Genomic DNA, 17,545 nt, shown 5'->3' on the forward strand with positions numbered 1-17,545 from the left:
TAATTTTTTACTAGATTGGAACATCGATACACAGGTGTCACTATAATTTACAACAATCGTTAACGTATCGACAAAATCGAAAAGTTGCTCATCGCATTTAATTTTTAAGTCATCTCTAAGTTAGTGATATTGCAGGTTGTTTTAACTTGCACCGTTGGTTGACAACGTTATTTTTTTTTTACTTTTCATCGACTCATGATCACCCTCCTTGGATTTTTATTGTAAACAATTTTTTGGAAAAATTATACTGGACCGATAGGGAAATTAAAATTTTTACTATTTCAGTGACAACATTTTTTTTCTGTTTAGCATCTTAAATAAAATTGAGAATGGAAATGGGGAATATGTAAAAGATACAACAATCCGACCATATGAAAAAACAACAGCAGAAGGTCACCAACAGGTCTTCAATGTAGCGAAAGATTCCCGCATTCGGAGGCGTCCTTCAGCTGGCCCCTAAACAAATATATACTAGTTCAGTGATAATGAACGCCATACGAATTTTCAATATAAAACATATAACATTTATAATAAAGCCATATCTTCTTACACTTTATTTCAAAATTCTATCTCATAGATTTCTTTATAAGCACAAAAATGTGTTACCAAACTGAACTATTGTTCGAAAGACCTAACATAGATTTACTTCCTGCTTAGGTTAAGTTTATATCAAAGCATTTGTAATTTTTCATGTTCATCTTCCACAATTCTATTTTGAGACGTGCTACACTTCAGTTGTTTTTCGATAACATGAACAATAAAAGTATCATGAAACTAGAGCCTACGTTTTTATGAGGCCGTGATCATTACGCTCTGATTAGGACATTTCACTCATATGTAATAAGTGTACGTTAACTAAAATCTGATCATGTGATTACAAGATAGCATTATTTCTGTAAAACTGTTAACCAACAATGGGTAACAATTACTTTCAAATAAAGAAATATACAAAATATCTCAACACACTCATATTCAAAAATGTACAATCAACATCTAAATGCAGATTTAAAACGTAGAACGTTTCACCAACCCAAATGAAAGAATGTTATACCAAAAGAAATTAAAAAAAAATGAATATACAAAGAACTATAAAGAACGATATGCCAAAACCAATTAAAAAAACAATACTGTTAATTTGATCCAGAGAGCAACAAAATTCCTTTTTCTATTCCGTTCTCATGATAAGAATCAAAAAGTTTAAATAAGTACTAGAATTTGAATATCTATAATTTTTGTTGAAGAATGTTTTTGGAAAAATTGTTAAAGAAATACAAAAAAAAATTGAAGAAAAAAGTGCATAGTACATTATATATATAGTTCCAAACTCAGGTGAAAACAATATATTCCTCGAAAAAGGTTTTAAATAGAAAAATGAATACCATATATATAAAAAAGGAAAATGTGGTGTGATTGTCAATGAGACAAAAATGACACAGACATTTAAAATAACTATAGGTCACTGTACGGCCTTCAACAATGAGCACATCCATACTGCATAGTCAGTTATAAAAGGCACCGAAATGACAATGTAAAACAATTTAAACGAGAAAAACATCTCTGTTTAAGATTTCAGTGCAAGATGTCAATGTTCATGAATACAGGGATGGCTATTTATAAGTAAACTACGAATGTTTGATTACTGATGTGATACAATTTCGTTTTTAGTGAATATTTATTCGAATAGTTCAGGAAAATCAAGTATGATACCAACGTTTAATGAAAAGTACTTTTGTTAGCAAGCTTCATTATCACACGCTCACTTCCAACAAAGGGCGAACAAAATTTGCACCTAATTTCTAAGTTCCAAGACAAAACAAAATCTTGTTGATAAGCACACCTTATATTCATCATGTTCTAACTATCTATAAATTTTATCAAATTTTGTTCTGTGGCTTCAAATGAGTTACGATGTAATAAAATTGAGAAAGGAAATGGGAAATGTGTCAATGCAACAACAACCCGACGTTAGAGCAGACAACAGCCGAAGTCCACCAATGAAAAACTGTTTAGTACTAATTTTGGCCAAAATCTTATGTTCAAAGGGGTATAACTCCTAAGGAAATAATTGAATCACAAATTTTTGTCAATATACACATCAACATTGCTACTGTTTACAAAGTTTTATGAAAATCCGTTGTATGGTTTGAACTTCTACAGTAGTAAAAATCGCATTTAAATAAAATTATTTCTAGGTTGAAAGACGTATAACTGTACGAATATTATTTTATTTTCCAATTATTTTTCTTATTTCGAGAGGCACGTCTTGATACTGTGTCCTTACAAAGTTTAAAGAAATCTTGTTGTACAGTTTCTGAATTAATATATAGACGAACGTACGTACTGATGGATTGACAGACTTATAGTTATTATATAGTTATGTTTGCTATTCTCGTGGGATTTTGTCTGATGCTTGGTCCGTTTCTGTGTGTGTTACATTTTTGTGTCGTGTCGTTGTTTTCCTCTGATATTAAATGCGTTTCCCTCGTTTTTAGCTTGTTTCCCCGATTTAGTTTTTTTGTCCATGGATATATAAGTTTGAACAGCGGTACATGTATACTACTGTTGCCTTTATTGATAGGTGGACGGACTGACGGACTGACGGACAGACTGAGTGACTGAAAGACTTATAAAAAACAACATAACCCTACGAATTGTTTCGTCTGACAAAGCAGCAAGCAATGTGGTAGGACTGAATAAAATCACGGCTAGCAAATGTGTTCTGTGCTGCTTATTTGGTCTTGACTAGTTCTGGTGGGTCCTGATTTTTGTACTGGTTCTTTTGTTGACATTGTGTAGAAACGACACTAAAACACCCATTGTGTTGTTAATTTTTTCACCGATATTTCATACGTATAAGATGTATCACTACAATTGTAACATTGCCAGAGTCTAATTTGTCAAACGGAATCGTTCTGATGCATAACTTTGTTAATTAAAATAAAGCTGTTTGTTATTATTATTTCTCAATTTTTTAAAGTAGAATTATAACGTTTACAATGAATATCTTATCAAATAGAAAATTGTTAGTGGTTTAATAGTATCCGAGTAAGAACATAACTAAAAAAACGTTGTTTTGATTTTTTTTATATCGTGTTATGTTTTAGTCAATATCGATTTGATTATTCATCTTGTAAAACGCTACTCACAAGTTACAAATAAATGATGAAAATCTGTGTATAGTTTTGTTTGGGCATGGCACCAAATCTTGTTTTCGTCTTATTTCTTAAGAAATATGATGGGCAATAACATAATTTAAGACGGAATGATTTGCGCAATACCAGCATACTTATTGTCTTTCGACTACTACTCACAATATTTTATATATGCCTTTACTTAGTATTTTGTGGAATTTTGTAGACATTTCTATAACAAAAATGAGAATTGAAGTTGGGTAATGTGTCAAAGAGACAACAAACCGACCAAAGAGCAAAATGAATATAATTTATATATATATATTGTTATTTAACGATATCAAAAATATGGTGAATGATGAGAACACTCTGAATCTTGTTACATTTGTACAAGTGAAGAAGAAGATATTAAAGAGGGAAAATAATGTGGAAAAAATACAGTCAATACATGGTCGAAAAAATGAACAGTCAATATCATGGCCAAAGAAAACAAAAGACTGAGAAGATAAACAGTCAATATCTTGACCGAAAAGGGAAAAAACATTGAGAAAACAAACAGTCAATATCATGGCAAAAAAAACCCCGATTAGTAGACAGATCAAATCAAATATGTAATAAAAAATATACCTTTATGTGCTACTTTTTGAGTAAAAAGAGGTCGATTTTTTTTTTATATTTGCTCAAAATTCAGATTTGTGGTCGTAGTTTCTTTTTCGAAAGAAAGACATATTTTTTTTGTTATAAAAGATAAACATAAATTGTTTTTTGTTAAATAATCGGTAATTTCTGTATTTTATAAGTATTCTAAAAAAATATGCATTTTTGTTTTCAGAAATAACTCATTTATCAAATGTTCGTGAATTAAGGTAAAAACGTCATTTTTTGCTGCATGTTTACCAAAATTAAAAAAAAATCCTCTATTTCCAGAGCTCAACACAATTCTTTCTTATTCTTAATATAAAGATCATCTAGGTTATCAAGAATATTACGTCTTAAAAGAAGTGTAAGCATTCATCGCAAGTTTCATTTTAAAGGCTTGGGACACATCTTACTATGATCATAAGCCAAATGAGAACAAGTAGTAAACATTATTTACTTGTGTAATGTTGATATAATGCCTGTATGACATTTACATTTTTCTTTCTTTATATTTGAAAAACTTGCCAGAGTAGCCATTTTTTAGTCTTAACTTTGAAAAAAACATCTATCAACTTTGTTTATCTTTCACATATTCAGTCCCAATGATACTTTCATAAAATCAAGCAAGTGTTCAGGGTCTTTATTATTGTAACACAATGCCGATACCACTCCAAGTAAACTGCTGTTTACCAATGGATATATTAATATCAGCAGTCAAAGATGCAGTATTTATATGATTGTCAATCTACCTATCCTCAGTTAACAGTCAGAAAATTGAGAAATTATGATTTACCTAATAAACAATTTGCTTGTTGACATAGATAAAGTCATATCAAAATAATTGTGACAGGAGAAGGATTATGAATTCGAACAGGTAAGTTTCTTAGAAATCTCTTGTAAGAAATATAAAAAGATATTCATAATAAATTGTACCATGATGTTTTATCCAAATGGGTAAGTGTTTTAAAAATTAAACATAAAAAATACAAAACAAAAAAGACAATTAAAAAAGAAAAGTCCTTAACAATTGGCAAATATCAATAACTAAAGAAATTAAACTAATCTAATACCTGTCATATTCCTGACTTTATGCAGGCATTTCTCTTTGTAAAACATGTTGAACTAATCCTGGTTTCAAAGTAAGTTAAACCTATCACTTGTATGACAGTCGCATATAATTCCATTAAATCGGCAACAATCTGTAATCAAAACAAACAAAACTAATAGGTAAACAAGTGGAAAATAGAAGTACAGCAGTCGACATTGTGTTATTATCTCAATCACTATAAAAACAAACAAATATGTTGGAAGAAAAACAAATGCATATAGATAAATTACAAACGCTACAACGATACACGTTAATACAAAAAATGACCACAGCAAAACAACAGAATGGCGGGATATGAAACTAAAGATCCACGACTAAAGGATATTATCAAACAGTGAACCTAACAGTAAACATCTATGTTTTACAAAAACAAATAAAGAACACTTTCCACGTAATTAGGATGCATAATACAAAAACTGTTGGCAAGATATTGAAGGTGTACTATTTATAACTTCACTAATGATATACATGCATACTTATATCAATCAAACTGATACAGACGTAATAAATAAACGATTGAATACTACAAGCAGGCTGTTATATATTGGAGAAACATTCTCTAGAACATATCTGGATAAGACTTCAATAACATTAAAATGTGGTTGATTATTTTCACTATTCTGTCATATACCTGTTTTGGATTTATGCATCGACAAATTGAGGTAGTGAACACATTTTATGAGATTTTTAGTGATATATTTTGATGTTATATGAGCAAGTATGAATATAATTACACATGTAAAAATTACAGTTGATTCAATTAGTTTATGTGAAAGATTTTAACTGATTCAGTCATTATCAACGCTCCGATTGAAGCTTTAATATGAAAAATGTATCAAATATGCCCAAAAATGTCACTTTTGAGAAGTTTTTGGTTAAAAATGAAAGTAGCCGCATCCGTGTTCATCCTCAATCTTTATTTATCTTATGTATTATCATCAAATACAACTTACATTTCAATATTAAGAATAAACACGAATGCAGCCATTTTCATTTAAGACGGATACCCTCTAAAATTTAACTAAAATGCTAAAATTTTAAGATTTCAGTAATTTAGCATGACTTAATGATGCTAGTACCTGATAAATGCACATTCCCCATTTCCATTCTAAATTTTATTGTATTGTCAAAAACAGCCCATATTAATGTAGCAGAAGCATTCTTCTTTCCAACTAAAGTTTTTTTTCGTAAAACTGCTATATTTTTAGGCCAAAAAGGGGTCTAACTGTACCTATTCCTTTGTATTTTGAACGTTATGGTACTATGTTCTGAAAACACGGTTTACCGTTAAAAGAAATTGGAAAAGAATAAATATCAGTTGCAAAGAATGGTAATCGGATCGTGTTTAAGATTGTCATACAGAGTACATGCGAGGTCATATAATTATAATGAATTATAACAGGAAAAAAGTTGACCTCATTGCATTTGCTAGTTTAAAATAAAAGTATTTTATAAAAATATTGACTAGTGTTGTTAGGCTGTTATATCGGTTCTGTATAGTGGTGATTACAAAATGGAATTGCTTCATTAATCGAATAGTACATGCCGTAAATATAAATAGACACTTTACTTACACTATGCCAATTAACTTTGTTTAACTTTCACTTATTCAGTCCAAATTATTTACTTTCATAAAATCAAGCAAGTGTTCAGGGTCTTTATAAAGATAACAAAGCAATCATAACCTAATGAAATCGGACAATCTAATGTGGCAGGAAAGGTTTTTGAGTCATCGTAATGTCAGGGGATAGTGATTTTAATATTTATTATTTGATTTTATCACTATTTTCGACAAAATGATATGCACGTTTGTTATATTTGTTTCTAACATCCTTTTGCAAAATACTAGCTATTTACCTGATATACACCTTTTACCTATTCTAAATGTAAATACACTGTAAATCTGCAATCTTAATATTACGTCTTAAAGAATTGTAAACATAAATCAAGAGTCAACTAAAAACAAAAATAATCTAACTATGTCTAAAAACAGGCTGTATGTAATAGCAGGAAATTGGAGTATAATGGGTCATAAGAATTAAGCCTAGAAGCAAGCTATGTGAAGTAACAATAACCTACATTTCAATGCTTTCATCTGCTATAAACCAGTAATTTAGGATATTTAGGGTACATGTACTTCTGGAAGTAGAAGGTATGCGTCTTTTTTTTATATCTTCCTAAATTTCTACACAAATGGACGACTTCAAATTAGAATATGTGAGATATAAAGACAACAGAAGTATACTGATGTTCACGTGATGAAATCAACTTTCCATTTTTGGCGGTAAGTGTGAGTTCGAATCCCGCAAAAAAAATCTAATTCTAACACTGTTGGGTGTAATTTTAAGACTTATATAAATATTGTTATTGACCATTTATCTTTAATACACTGAGATCCAGTGGGCATATATATGGTATGGTTGTCACTTGTTTAGAGTTGTTTTATGCTATACTTATTTCTAGTGACAGTATAATGAATTGGTACATTATACCACACGGTATATAATAATTATTGAGTTAGATTGCTGGCAAATAAAAATGCATTGTGTATAAAGTAATAAGATAACATCTTCACACGCTTACAACACATGTCTTATGTCTATCTCTAGATTCGCCTTCCGCGACAAGGTAACACTACGACTATTGAAGTTATATTTTCATATAGCGGATATGGTCGAGTGGTCTAGAGCGCTAAAAAATGGAGCTAAGCGATTGGTTCTGTAGTGTATCAAAGATGTGAATTCGAATCGCAACAGAGGAACGGACAAATATTTGTAAACAGAAAAATCTATTATTATATATATATCCTTTTTTTAATTTTTATTCTTATTCTTATATACCATCGAGCTTGGGGTCCTGGCTCACTGATTGCTAAACGCGTACAGTACAACTATCAACCAAGTATGATAGGCACAGGGTGCCAGGATAATATACCAAGATATCAAGAAATGCATGCGCATATAACGTATGAGTTGTTATTTTTATTTTTGGTGATTAATACATCCGACAATAAACCTTTTCCTTTTTGTCATATTTGTCAATTTTTTAATTTGAAAACTGTTCAAGTTGAACAATAAATATAAATACAGATTAAAATAGAACGTACAATAAGGAAGTATCAATTGGTGACGGAAACACTATATACTAGGAAGTCAACGTTGGCAAATACTCCGATAAGTTTATAGTAAATTGTAAGTTATTATCTTCTTTTTATTTAACTATTCATATTTGTTTGATAAGCTTTTGATATTAGAACTATACAAATAATAGTAGTAATGCTTTTGTTTCAATTCATCGCAAACTTTGATTCTAACTGGTATTTATGCTGATGATGAAAGAAGTGTTGATGCATTGCTTCTTTGTTTAATACTGTTGTAAAGAATTGGATCACTTTCGACAGTATCTTATATGAATTTGACCTAAGTGCAACATTCGTACAATGAAGATAGCGTCATACCTAATATACAATTCTCTTAAACTTCTTTCCTATATACTTGAAAATATTTTAATCAGTTATCTTTTTTATTTATTGTGTTACATTACGAAAACAGTAGAAATCTTCTGATATTTTTGTCAGCTTCAAACACAGGTTATTGAATAGTTAATTATTGTTTCCGTGTATATCAAGTAGGTTGTTTTCATCATGTATACGGAGTTGGATGACCATGTTAAAAAATATATTAATGTTCAAACTTGATTTTCCGTTTCAACTGGATCGAATCATGTGTCAACATGAGAACCCCTAAATATGAAGATCCAATAAGACTCTCTTTTGGCCCCAAAATATAGCAGTTTTACAAAATTGTTTAAATGTACACTTTCAGTTTTTCATTAGAAAGTAGAATGGTTCTGCTATATAAATATGTTTTTTTTACCATTCAATGCACAAATACATCTGGAGATAGCATCATTAAGGATGTATTATTCTGACGTTTCAGTCTCATTCAGTCTCATTGAAATCTCGTTCTGTTATTATTTCTAAAACATTAGTCACAAATGGAAAACAGCAATTAATTTGATAAAAAGCATAATCAAACTTAACTCTGTGAAAAATGGGTTTTTCAAATGATTAGTTTTTGAGTATTCAATTTTTAGATTTTATTACCCATCAAGTAAGTTTTTTTTAACCAAAATCTTGAGAAAATAGGTGAGAAATACAAAAAGTGATTGTACCAGAAACATGTAAATAACACTCACATTCCTTATTTCTTTTCAATTTTTATAGATATGTATTTTTTCAATCATTTATAACAAAGAAGTTAAAAAATATGCAATTTTTAATTAAAACTGAGAAAAATCACAAATTTACAAAATTAATAACATTTCGAAATAAAATTTGACACATTTAAAAAACATCAAAATATGATAAACTTTCTAATATAAACACTTACCTATAGATTTTTCGTCTTCAATTTATTAAAGAAAGTATGACAAAAAGTTTAATTGTAGAATTGTGATTTTTGTTCATTATTAAAGCCCCAAAATATGTCAAAATTTATGAAAAATAGGAAAATCATCAAAATTCAATACTTTCAAAGGGCCGTAGCAATCAAAACTGAATCAAAACTGCTGACTGCCATGGGCGATTGCCAAATAAAATTGATCACGAGATGTAACAAAATGGATCTTAATATAAATTTAATACTAAACAGAAAAAGATAAACTTGTGGCTAAGATGTTATGCCACATACACATGGTGTCAATATTGGTGAACACCAGATCTAGATTTCGGCAATATATGTCTCATCAGTGATGTTAGGAATCGAAACGGTATTTGGAATGCCATATAATTTATCCTCAATTTAGGATAGACTCTTGAATTTTAAGAGTCAATATAGGATGAACGGATCATATAAACCGGAGGGAAAATATGATACAAGCCTAAACGAAAAAATATAAACGAGTCTAAATTGAAAACTAAGTTCAAACCCGCCTTACCTATGATTTGGTTGGATAAAAAACCTAATTTGTATACGTGTGCATGTAAAACAACTTTCGTTGTTGAAGGGTCTAAATACAGCACAAACATCATTTTTCAAAAGACCAAAAAAGTGAGAAAAACGCATTTGACTATCAGGTCGAACACCTTGTGTTTAGTATTATCATCAATATAAGACAACTAGCAGCCGGTTGGATATTGAATATCGAATAAAGAACCGGCTGCTTACTTCAAATCCATCCCACAATTATCTTTTCTTCTTTTATCACATTTTTCAAATCTTTAATTTGAAAACTGTTCAAATGGAAAAATGAATATAAATACAGATGAAAATAGAATGTACAATAATATAAGGAAGTATCAATTGGTGACGGAAACACTCAATCATAGGAGGTCAAGATTGGCAAATACTCCGATAAGTTAACTAAAAGTGTCAGTTTATATCAAATTGTAAGTTATTATTTTCTTTTATTTTATTATTCATATTTGTTTGATAAGCTTTTGATATTAGAAATATACAAACCAATGTATAAATGCTTTTGTTTCAATTTATCGCAAACTTTGATTCTTACTGGTATTTTTGTTGCTGATAAAAGGAGTGTTTCTTCGTTTCATACTGTTGTAAACAGCTTGATAACATCCGAGAGTATCTTATATGAATTGGCTAAGTGCAACATTCGAATCACCGGTAATCAAGTCGAGCATACATTTACTGAAGTGAATAAATATTATTACAAGTATTAGTATTTTACATGAATTGACTGAAGTTAAACATTCGAATCACTGGCCTATATATATGACTATTATAGAGAAAAGTTCTTATCCTTTGTATAAAATCGGACATACATTGAAAGAAGTGAATAAAACAGTAATGGGTTATTTTGCTTAACTTAACGGATGGTTATGCATTTTTTTTTTAAGGTAGATTACAAAATGAGATTTATTTTTATAGTTTCTACCTAATTTGTTCACACAGTTAATATAACATGTATAACGACGTAAGCTTTATAAGATTTAGAATACACACTTTATAAAATTAAAAAAAACAACTCGCGATTAAGAATATACCTTTCCTTTTACATTCTACATAATCCATAGAACATGACGAAGGAACCACATATGTCTTTAAATAAATGTTGTCATTGAATCGATGATTCAAATTGTAGTTGTTCTATGTATGTTTAATTTTGTTGCACTTCAGTGTTTCTGTTTTTCCTTTGTTTCACTCTCATTGTTAATGTGTTTCCCTCTGGTTTAGTAACCGGAATTTGTTTTCCCTCAATCGTTTTATGATTTCGAAACTGCAGTAAACTCTACTGTTGCCTTTATTTCATGGACGTGTACCAACATATTCCTTTTGATTCCTCGTTCCGACTTGGCTACACTTGAAAATAGGACCTTGTAAGTTTGATACGCTTTTTAATATTTGTATTATATTATGGACATTAAATTATTGTGACCTCGAGCATTCCTGATTACTGTTGCCAATTGTTGTAGTTTAGTCTCAATTAGTGTCGGTGTAGAATCTTACTTGCAATTAATTTGAGAGAAGTTTATGTTATAATATTTTTTAATAAGAAGCACAAATACAGTGTTGTTATTTGAAGGGGAAAACTACGGTCCATATAGTATCTGAGCTGAACTAAAGTTTTTGTATTCAGGCTTGCAGTGACAAAAAATATGATTGTGTCAGATTTTGATGAAAACTTAAAGAAATCACCTCAATAACAGGTTATAAAGAAATAAAAATAAGAAAACAAATTCCCACCAATTTTATATAGTTGCTATGGAAACAGAGGCATTTGAATTTTCCAAAACCACCAGTTTTTCACTAATTCAGTGTCATGGAATTTATGTTTATATGAAAACCAGTATGTCTCCATTCCAATGCAACTTTTTCAACTATCAAATATTCGTTTTTAACAGCTGTTTTGGTGATATTCTATTTCTTTCTAGACATTTTTGGGGTACTGAAGGTCCTTTGGAACCATTTTTTCTCAAAAAAGCCAACAATGACTTAAAATCAGGTAAAAATATTATCTATTACCAGAGCAGCAAAGACATGGTGTGGTGTTTCTTTATATCGGAGAAGTAGAACTTTTTTGATTTCATTCAATATCAGTTTTTGTCAGTTTTCATGGACCCGATAATAATAAAATGAATATATGGAGAATGTGATTAAATTTTTTTCTAGATGACTGTATTATATAATATACCAAACTAGTTATCAAACTAGTTCACCGTTCATAAAAGAGGGACGAAAGATACCAGAAGGTCAGTCATACTCATACATTGAAAATAAACTGAACACGCCATGGCTAAAAAAATTAAAGACAAACAGACAAATAATAGTACACAAGACACAACACAGAAAATTAATTCAAGACTAAGCAACACGAACTCCACCAAAAACTTGAGGTGATCTAAGTGCTCCGGAAGGGTACACAGATCCTGCTCCAGATGACTTATAATTTCTGTTGATTTACAATTTCTTGAATGCAAATATCATGTTGTAGTATTTAATACAATATTCAAAATTATAATTTCATGCAACAGATGTTCTTTTACAGTGTTTCCGATATTTTTCAGGCGTAGTATGGAGAAAATATACAATACAATTTTCATAATAGCATGCACTATCTATGGATGTACCGTCAATGGATGCCCTTCCTTATGTAGATGCACGAGCACGAATGTGGTGTATTGCAGCGGAAAATCTCTAACGACAGTCCCGTCTAATATACCGAATTCAACCACTTTATTGTGAGTATTGTTTGCAAATTTCTTTTTAACTAAAACGAATCTAATAATAATATTTTAGTGCACACAAAGTCCTTCGTTTGATGTCGAGATTAAACGTAATGAAATTGTTGACCTATTGTTGTGTGAGTAATACATTGTTACTAATTACCGCCGCAGTACACAGTGATTAACAACAATGCCGAGATAAGTTCACGGAATACAGCTTTTTCATAAAACAAATATTTACTCTTAATAAAAATATAAATAATTAAATTAAACTAATTGTTCACAGAACATTTGAAGTTCCCTCCACTAAAATTTTGAAAATGAAAATGAAAATTTCCGCCGGTTTTCTCAAGTTACTTTGTTGTACTATCATAGGTCTTGTCCTACTGATTATACCAAGTATATAATTACTACATTCTTTTGTCTGATTTAAGGGAGAAAATTGCAAATTTCCGGTTATGAAATCATCATTTCCGATCTCATATGATTGATGTACCAATACTGATTTTATATCCTTTAAACTGTAAAAAGGGAGAAAATGGGCTACGTCCGGTTGAGAAAACGGCATTTCTGGTATCATAAGATAGCTGTATTCACACCGTTTCCCAAAATATACCTTTTGTTTTTACTTATGTCTGTAATAAGACAGATAATATGTTTCTTCTGTTTATAGAATATAACTATTGGTCTCAAATGATAGGTTTATGTATGCCCATTGAAAAATATGTATTGACTCTAAGTACTTTTCAATGACATCAGTTAAAAAAATATTACTTCCAGTTACTCAAGATCACTTCCGGCAATCATTTGTCAATGTCACCCAACATTTTACTAAGACTAATTTTGCTTTATCTGGTACCAATCTGATGTAATTGAACCTAAACACACAATACCATCTACAAGATTGCATTGGGTTGTTTCAGAGAGACGAAAGACACCACAGGGACAGTCAAAATCACAAATCCAAAACAAACCGGCAACGCCATGGCTGAAATGAAAAAGACAAACAGACAAACAATAATACACATGACACAACACAGAACACCAACGAACACACAACATAAACCCGACCAAAAACCTGGGGCGACCTCGGGTGCTCCGGAAGGGTAAGCAGATCCTACTCCACAGTAAAAAAAAGTGAAATTGAAATTATCCCTTCATAAATTTTACGGGAGCCATCACGCGTTGGTTGACATTTATGGAATAACCGTTTCAAAGGTAATAACGGATATGTTTCTTATGTCGTAACTACAACTTCCCTTTTCACGAATGTGACCTATCGAATTCGACTGTTTACCGGGTTTGTAATAATTTGAGCAATACGAAGGGTGTCACATTGGGAGCAGTGTCTACCAACCTTTTACGGAGCACCTGAGATCACCCTTCGGATTTTGGTAGAGTTCGTGTTGCTAAGTCTTTAGTTTTCTTATGTGCTGTTATTTGTCTGTTTGTCTTTATTTCTTTTTTTATCCATGGCGTTGTCAGTTTATTTTAGATCTATGAGTTTGACCGTCCCTTTGGTATCTTTCGTCCCTTTTTTAAAAAACAAAATAATAAATGAAGAGGGTATGTTTGTTTTCTAATTAAGGTTGAACTTGAGGAAAAATGTTCTCTTAAGTGAATGTTTATTCACAAAATAAACAAATAAACTCATCATAGATACCAGGACAAAATTTTAAATATACGCCAGACGCGCGTTTCGTCTACAAAAGCCTCATCAGTGACGCTCGAATCCAAAAAAGTTAAAAAGGCCATATAAAGTAAGAAGTTGAAGAGCGTTGAGGACCAAAACTCCTAAAATATTTGCCAAATACAGTTAAGGTAATTTATGCCTGAGGTAGAAAAGCCTTATTATTAAAACAAATTCAAAATTTTGTAAACAGTTAATTTATAAATATAACAATATCAATGATAAACAAAGAAATAGAAATGTTTTTTTTTAAAAACAAAATAAAAGGTATTGTGATACTCGGAGGGAATATAAATGAAAGTATGACAGAAAAAGAAAGCACACAAACGTGTAGTTAATCTGTAAATAGTTCAAAACAATCAAAAGGAAATATTAGTAAATCGATATATGGAGATGTATTAACCCCCAAAAAGGACAGGTTATTATGAAAAGGGGAATACTAATTCAATATACTAGGAAGTATGATATATTTGTTATACAAAGTCTAATCGATGAATGTAATGTTTTCCAGCAAATTAATTCTGTATTTAGTAATCTTAGATGACAAAGAATGTAAAACTAACAATTGATTGCCATTAACTGAGCAATCTTCCTGTTTTTTTTCAGCAAAACTTACATTACAACTGCTTTATTGGATTGTTTTAAATAGAATATAGTGCAATAGACTTGATTTTCATCTTTGCCTCATTTCAAATAGCCTCTGTTCATGCCGTTTGTATTGCTTTTTGCGAATACAGTAAAAGGTTTGACCCCTCTTAGGTCATGTTCTAAAGTTTGATTTTGGCTAATTTTAATTTTGTAAGAAACCGTACAGAATATTTACAAAATAAATTAACAGAATTGTTAGATGCGTATGTTGTAACTCATAACTTTCGGTTAAAAGGGCATGTAGACTAATAGATTGCAGTTTAAGCCCCTCTTATTCATATAGTAATATAATTCAATAGCCATGTATAATAAAGATCTAGGGTCCTTTGGATTGATGTCCTTGGTTATGATCTTAAAAGTAAGGTCAGAATCATAGGTGATTTGATGGTCTAGATTTTGACCTTTTCTTTTTATCATTATATATGCATGATCAACTATGGGACTTTGTGCATTAAGTTGCAAGCCATATGATCTTGAAAAAGGAACCGAGAGGGTCCCTTTGTAAACCGGAAGTAGCTATTTTTTGTACTTTTTGAATAGAAAAGTATATACATGATATAAAACCATTTATTTTTGGAATCAGTGTCTAAACTATCACATGAAAATGAAAGTTACATTTTTCAAGTAACAAATTATCTCCCTTATTTACAAAAGAAATTGTATAGGAACCATACATTTGTTTCAATCAGTTCACAGGTAGATGTCTGTTTAAACTCTATTACAATATTTTGAAATCAAAATGCATGTTTTTTTTAGGTGAACAATTGGTTTTCAATTCAGTTTAGCCTGATGAGATTTCCAGGCTTTATTATTTTGTTGAGGTAAATCTGTTACTATTTATTTTATCATTTTGAACCAGTTAACAATATTGCTACTAATGGTTTTTCTAATAAAGTTGAATGCGTACAGAATACAGTGTATTGGTTGCTGTTTGAAGAAATTATAAATACAAGGATGTTAATGTTAAAGCCTTTGAAGTCATAAGATATTTAAATTAAATAAGTGATTTGAATATTGTCCATCGACAGGTTACACTGCACTTGGTTATTGCAAATTATATTACTGCCGCATTTATAATTATATTATAATTGGAATAACGATCAATACCTATAGATAGGAAAGATAACTTAAACAGTCTAGGGAGATAATTCTCGGTTGGCAATTAACATTTTAAGAACAGCAAGCCATAACTTAACATGTAGATGCACGATTATCTCTATCGGCAGTCCCATCTAATATACCGAAATAAACATTTATATCTACGTAAGTAAAATAAACACCATAATTTTATTTATCAAAATTAAATCGCGATCGAAACATTGTAGTACAGTGTCCACACTCATAAATCGTCTTCATCTCGGTGTTATCAGGTTCGTTGGTTAAGGGGTTCGCAAAATTGAACCTAGATTTTCAAAAACACAATGTAAATTTCTTATACTGCGATTTGAAAAAAATATCCAACTTACAAGGAAAGTTCTATAAGAGATATAACCGGTTTATCTTATAGTTCAGTTGAAACTATTATAGTGTTCAATAATACAGCTTGTTAATTGATTATTATTAAAAGCCATTCTGTATAAACAATAAAAATGTCTATATTCTTCTATGTACCCCTGTATTTACAACAGTTTATCAGACTAACGTATATATATATAGTTTATCAGACTAACGTATATATATATAGTTTATCAGACTAACGTATATATATATAGTTTATCAGACTAACGTATATATATATAGTTTATCAGACTAACGTATATATATATAGTTTATCAGACTAACGTATATATATATAACAATACCATCTTCATGCGTTATATATCATGTACTGTAGTACGCCGCTAGATTAAAACTGACGAGGAAAGGTAACACACGGCCACTTTATTTTAGTAGAGCCGATGTGGTCGTGTGGTCTAGCGGGACGGCTGCAGTGCAGACGATTTGGTGTCTCGATATCACAGTAGCATGGGTTCGAATCCCGGCGAGGGAAGAACCAAAAACTTGCGAAAGCAAATTTACAGATCTAACATTGTTGGGTCGATGTTTAGACGAGTTATATTTAGATCCATTTTGTTACATCTTGTGATCAATTTTATTTGGCAATCGCCAATGGCAGTCAGCAGGGTTAAAGAACATCAGTTGTTCGACCTGTTAGTCAAATGCGTTTAGTTTAAATACACTTTTTCACTTTTTTGGTCTTTTGGAAAATGTTGTTTGTGCTGTTTTTAGACCCTTCTACAACGAAATTTGTTTAACATGCACACGTATAAAAATTGCGGTTTTTATCCAACGCAATCATAGGTTTGAACGTAGTTTTCAATTTAGACTCGTTTATATATATATATACAAGTTATATATATATATACAACTCGTCTAAACATCAACCCAACAATGTTAGATCTGTAAATTTGCTTTTGCAAATTTTTGGTTCTTCCCTCGCCGGGATTCGAACCCATGCTACTGTGATATCGTGACACCAAATCGCCTGCACTGCAGCCGTCCCGCTAGACCACACGACCACCTGGGCTCTCAAAAAAAGAGCTTTTGGTGGCCATATGTTACCTTTCCACGTCAGTTTTAATCTAGCGGCGTACTACAGTACATGATATATAAGGCATGAAGATGTTATTGTTACAGATCAG

At 30.7% G+C, this 17,545-nt stretch overlaps 1 protein-coding gene across 6 annotated transcripts in view; it reads left to right on the forward strand.

Annotated features, from left to right (window-relative positions):
• Window positions 1-5,374: 5,374 nt before the first annotated feature.
• LOC134686706 (vasorin-like) overlaps window positions 5,375-17,545 on the forward strand; it is a 39,733-nt gene continuing 27,562 nt past the window's right edge. For 4 of the 6 annotated variants that reach the window (XR_010101644.1, XM_063546398.1, XM_063546397.1 and 1 more), the window contains exons 1-2: window positions 5,375-5,540; window positions 12,407-12,580. Coding sequence is in view for 5 of the 6 variants with exons in the window: in XM_063546398.1 (XP_063402468.1) it covers window positions 12,414-12,580 (167 nt within the window). In the remaining variant the exon portion in view is untranslated. Of the gene's footprint in view, window positions 5,541-7,984; window positions 8,070-12,406; window positions 12,581-15,659; window positions 15,725-17,545 lie in introns of those variants that run through there. The other 2 variants (XM_063546396.1, XM_063546395.1) reach the window with 2 other exon arrangements.

This window comes from Mytilus trossulus, chromosome 10 (assembly GCF_036588685.1).
Source record: "Mytilus trossulus isolate FHL-02 chromosome 10, PNRI_Mtr1.1.1.hap1, whole genome shotgun sequence".
In the NCBI taxonomy this organism is placed as follows: Eukaryota; Metazoa; Mollusca; class Bivalvia; order Mytilida; family Mytilidae; genus Mytilus; species Mytilus trossulus.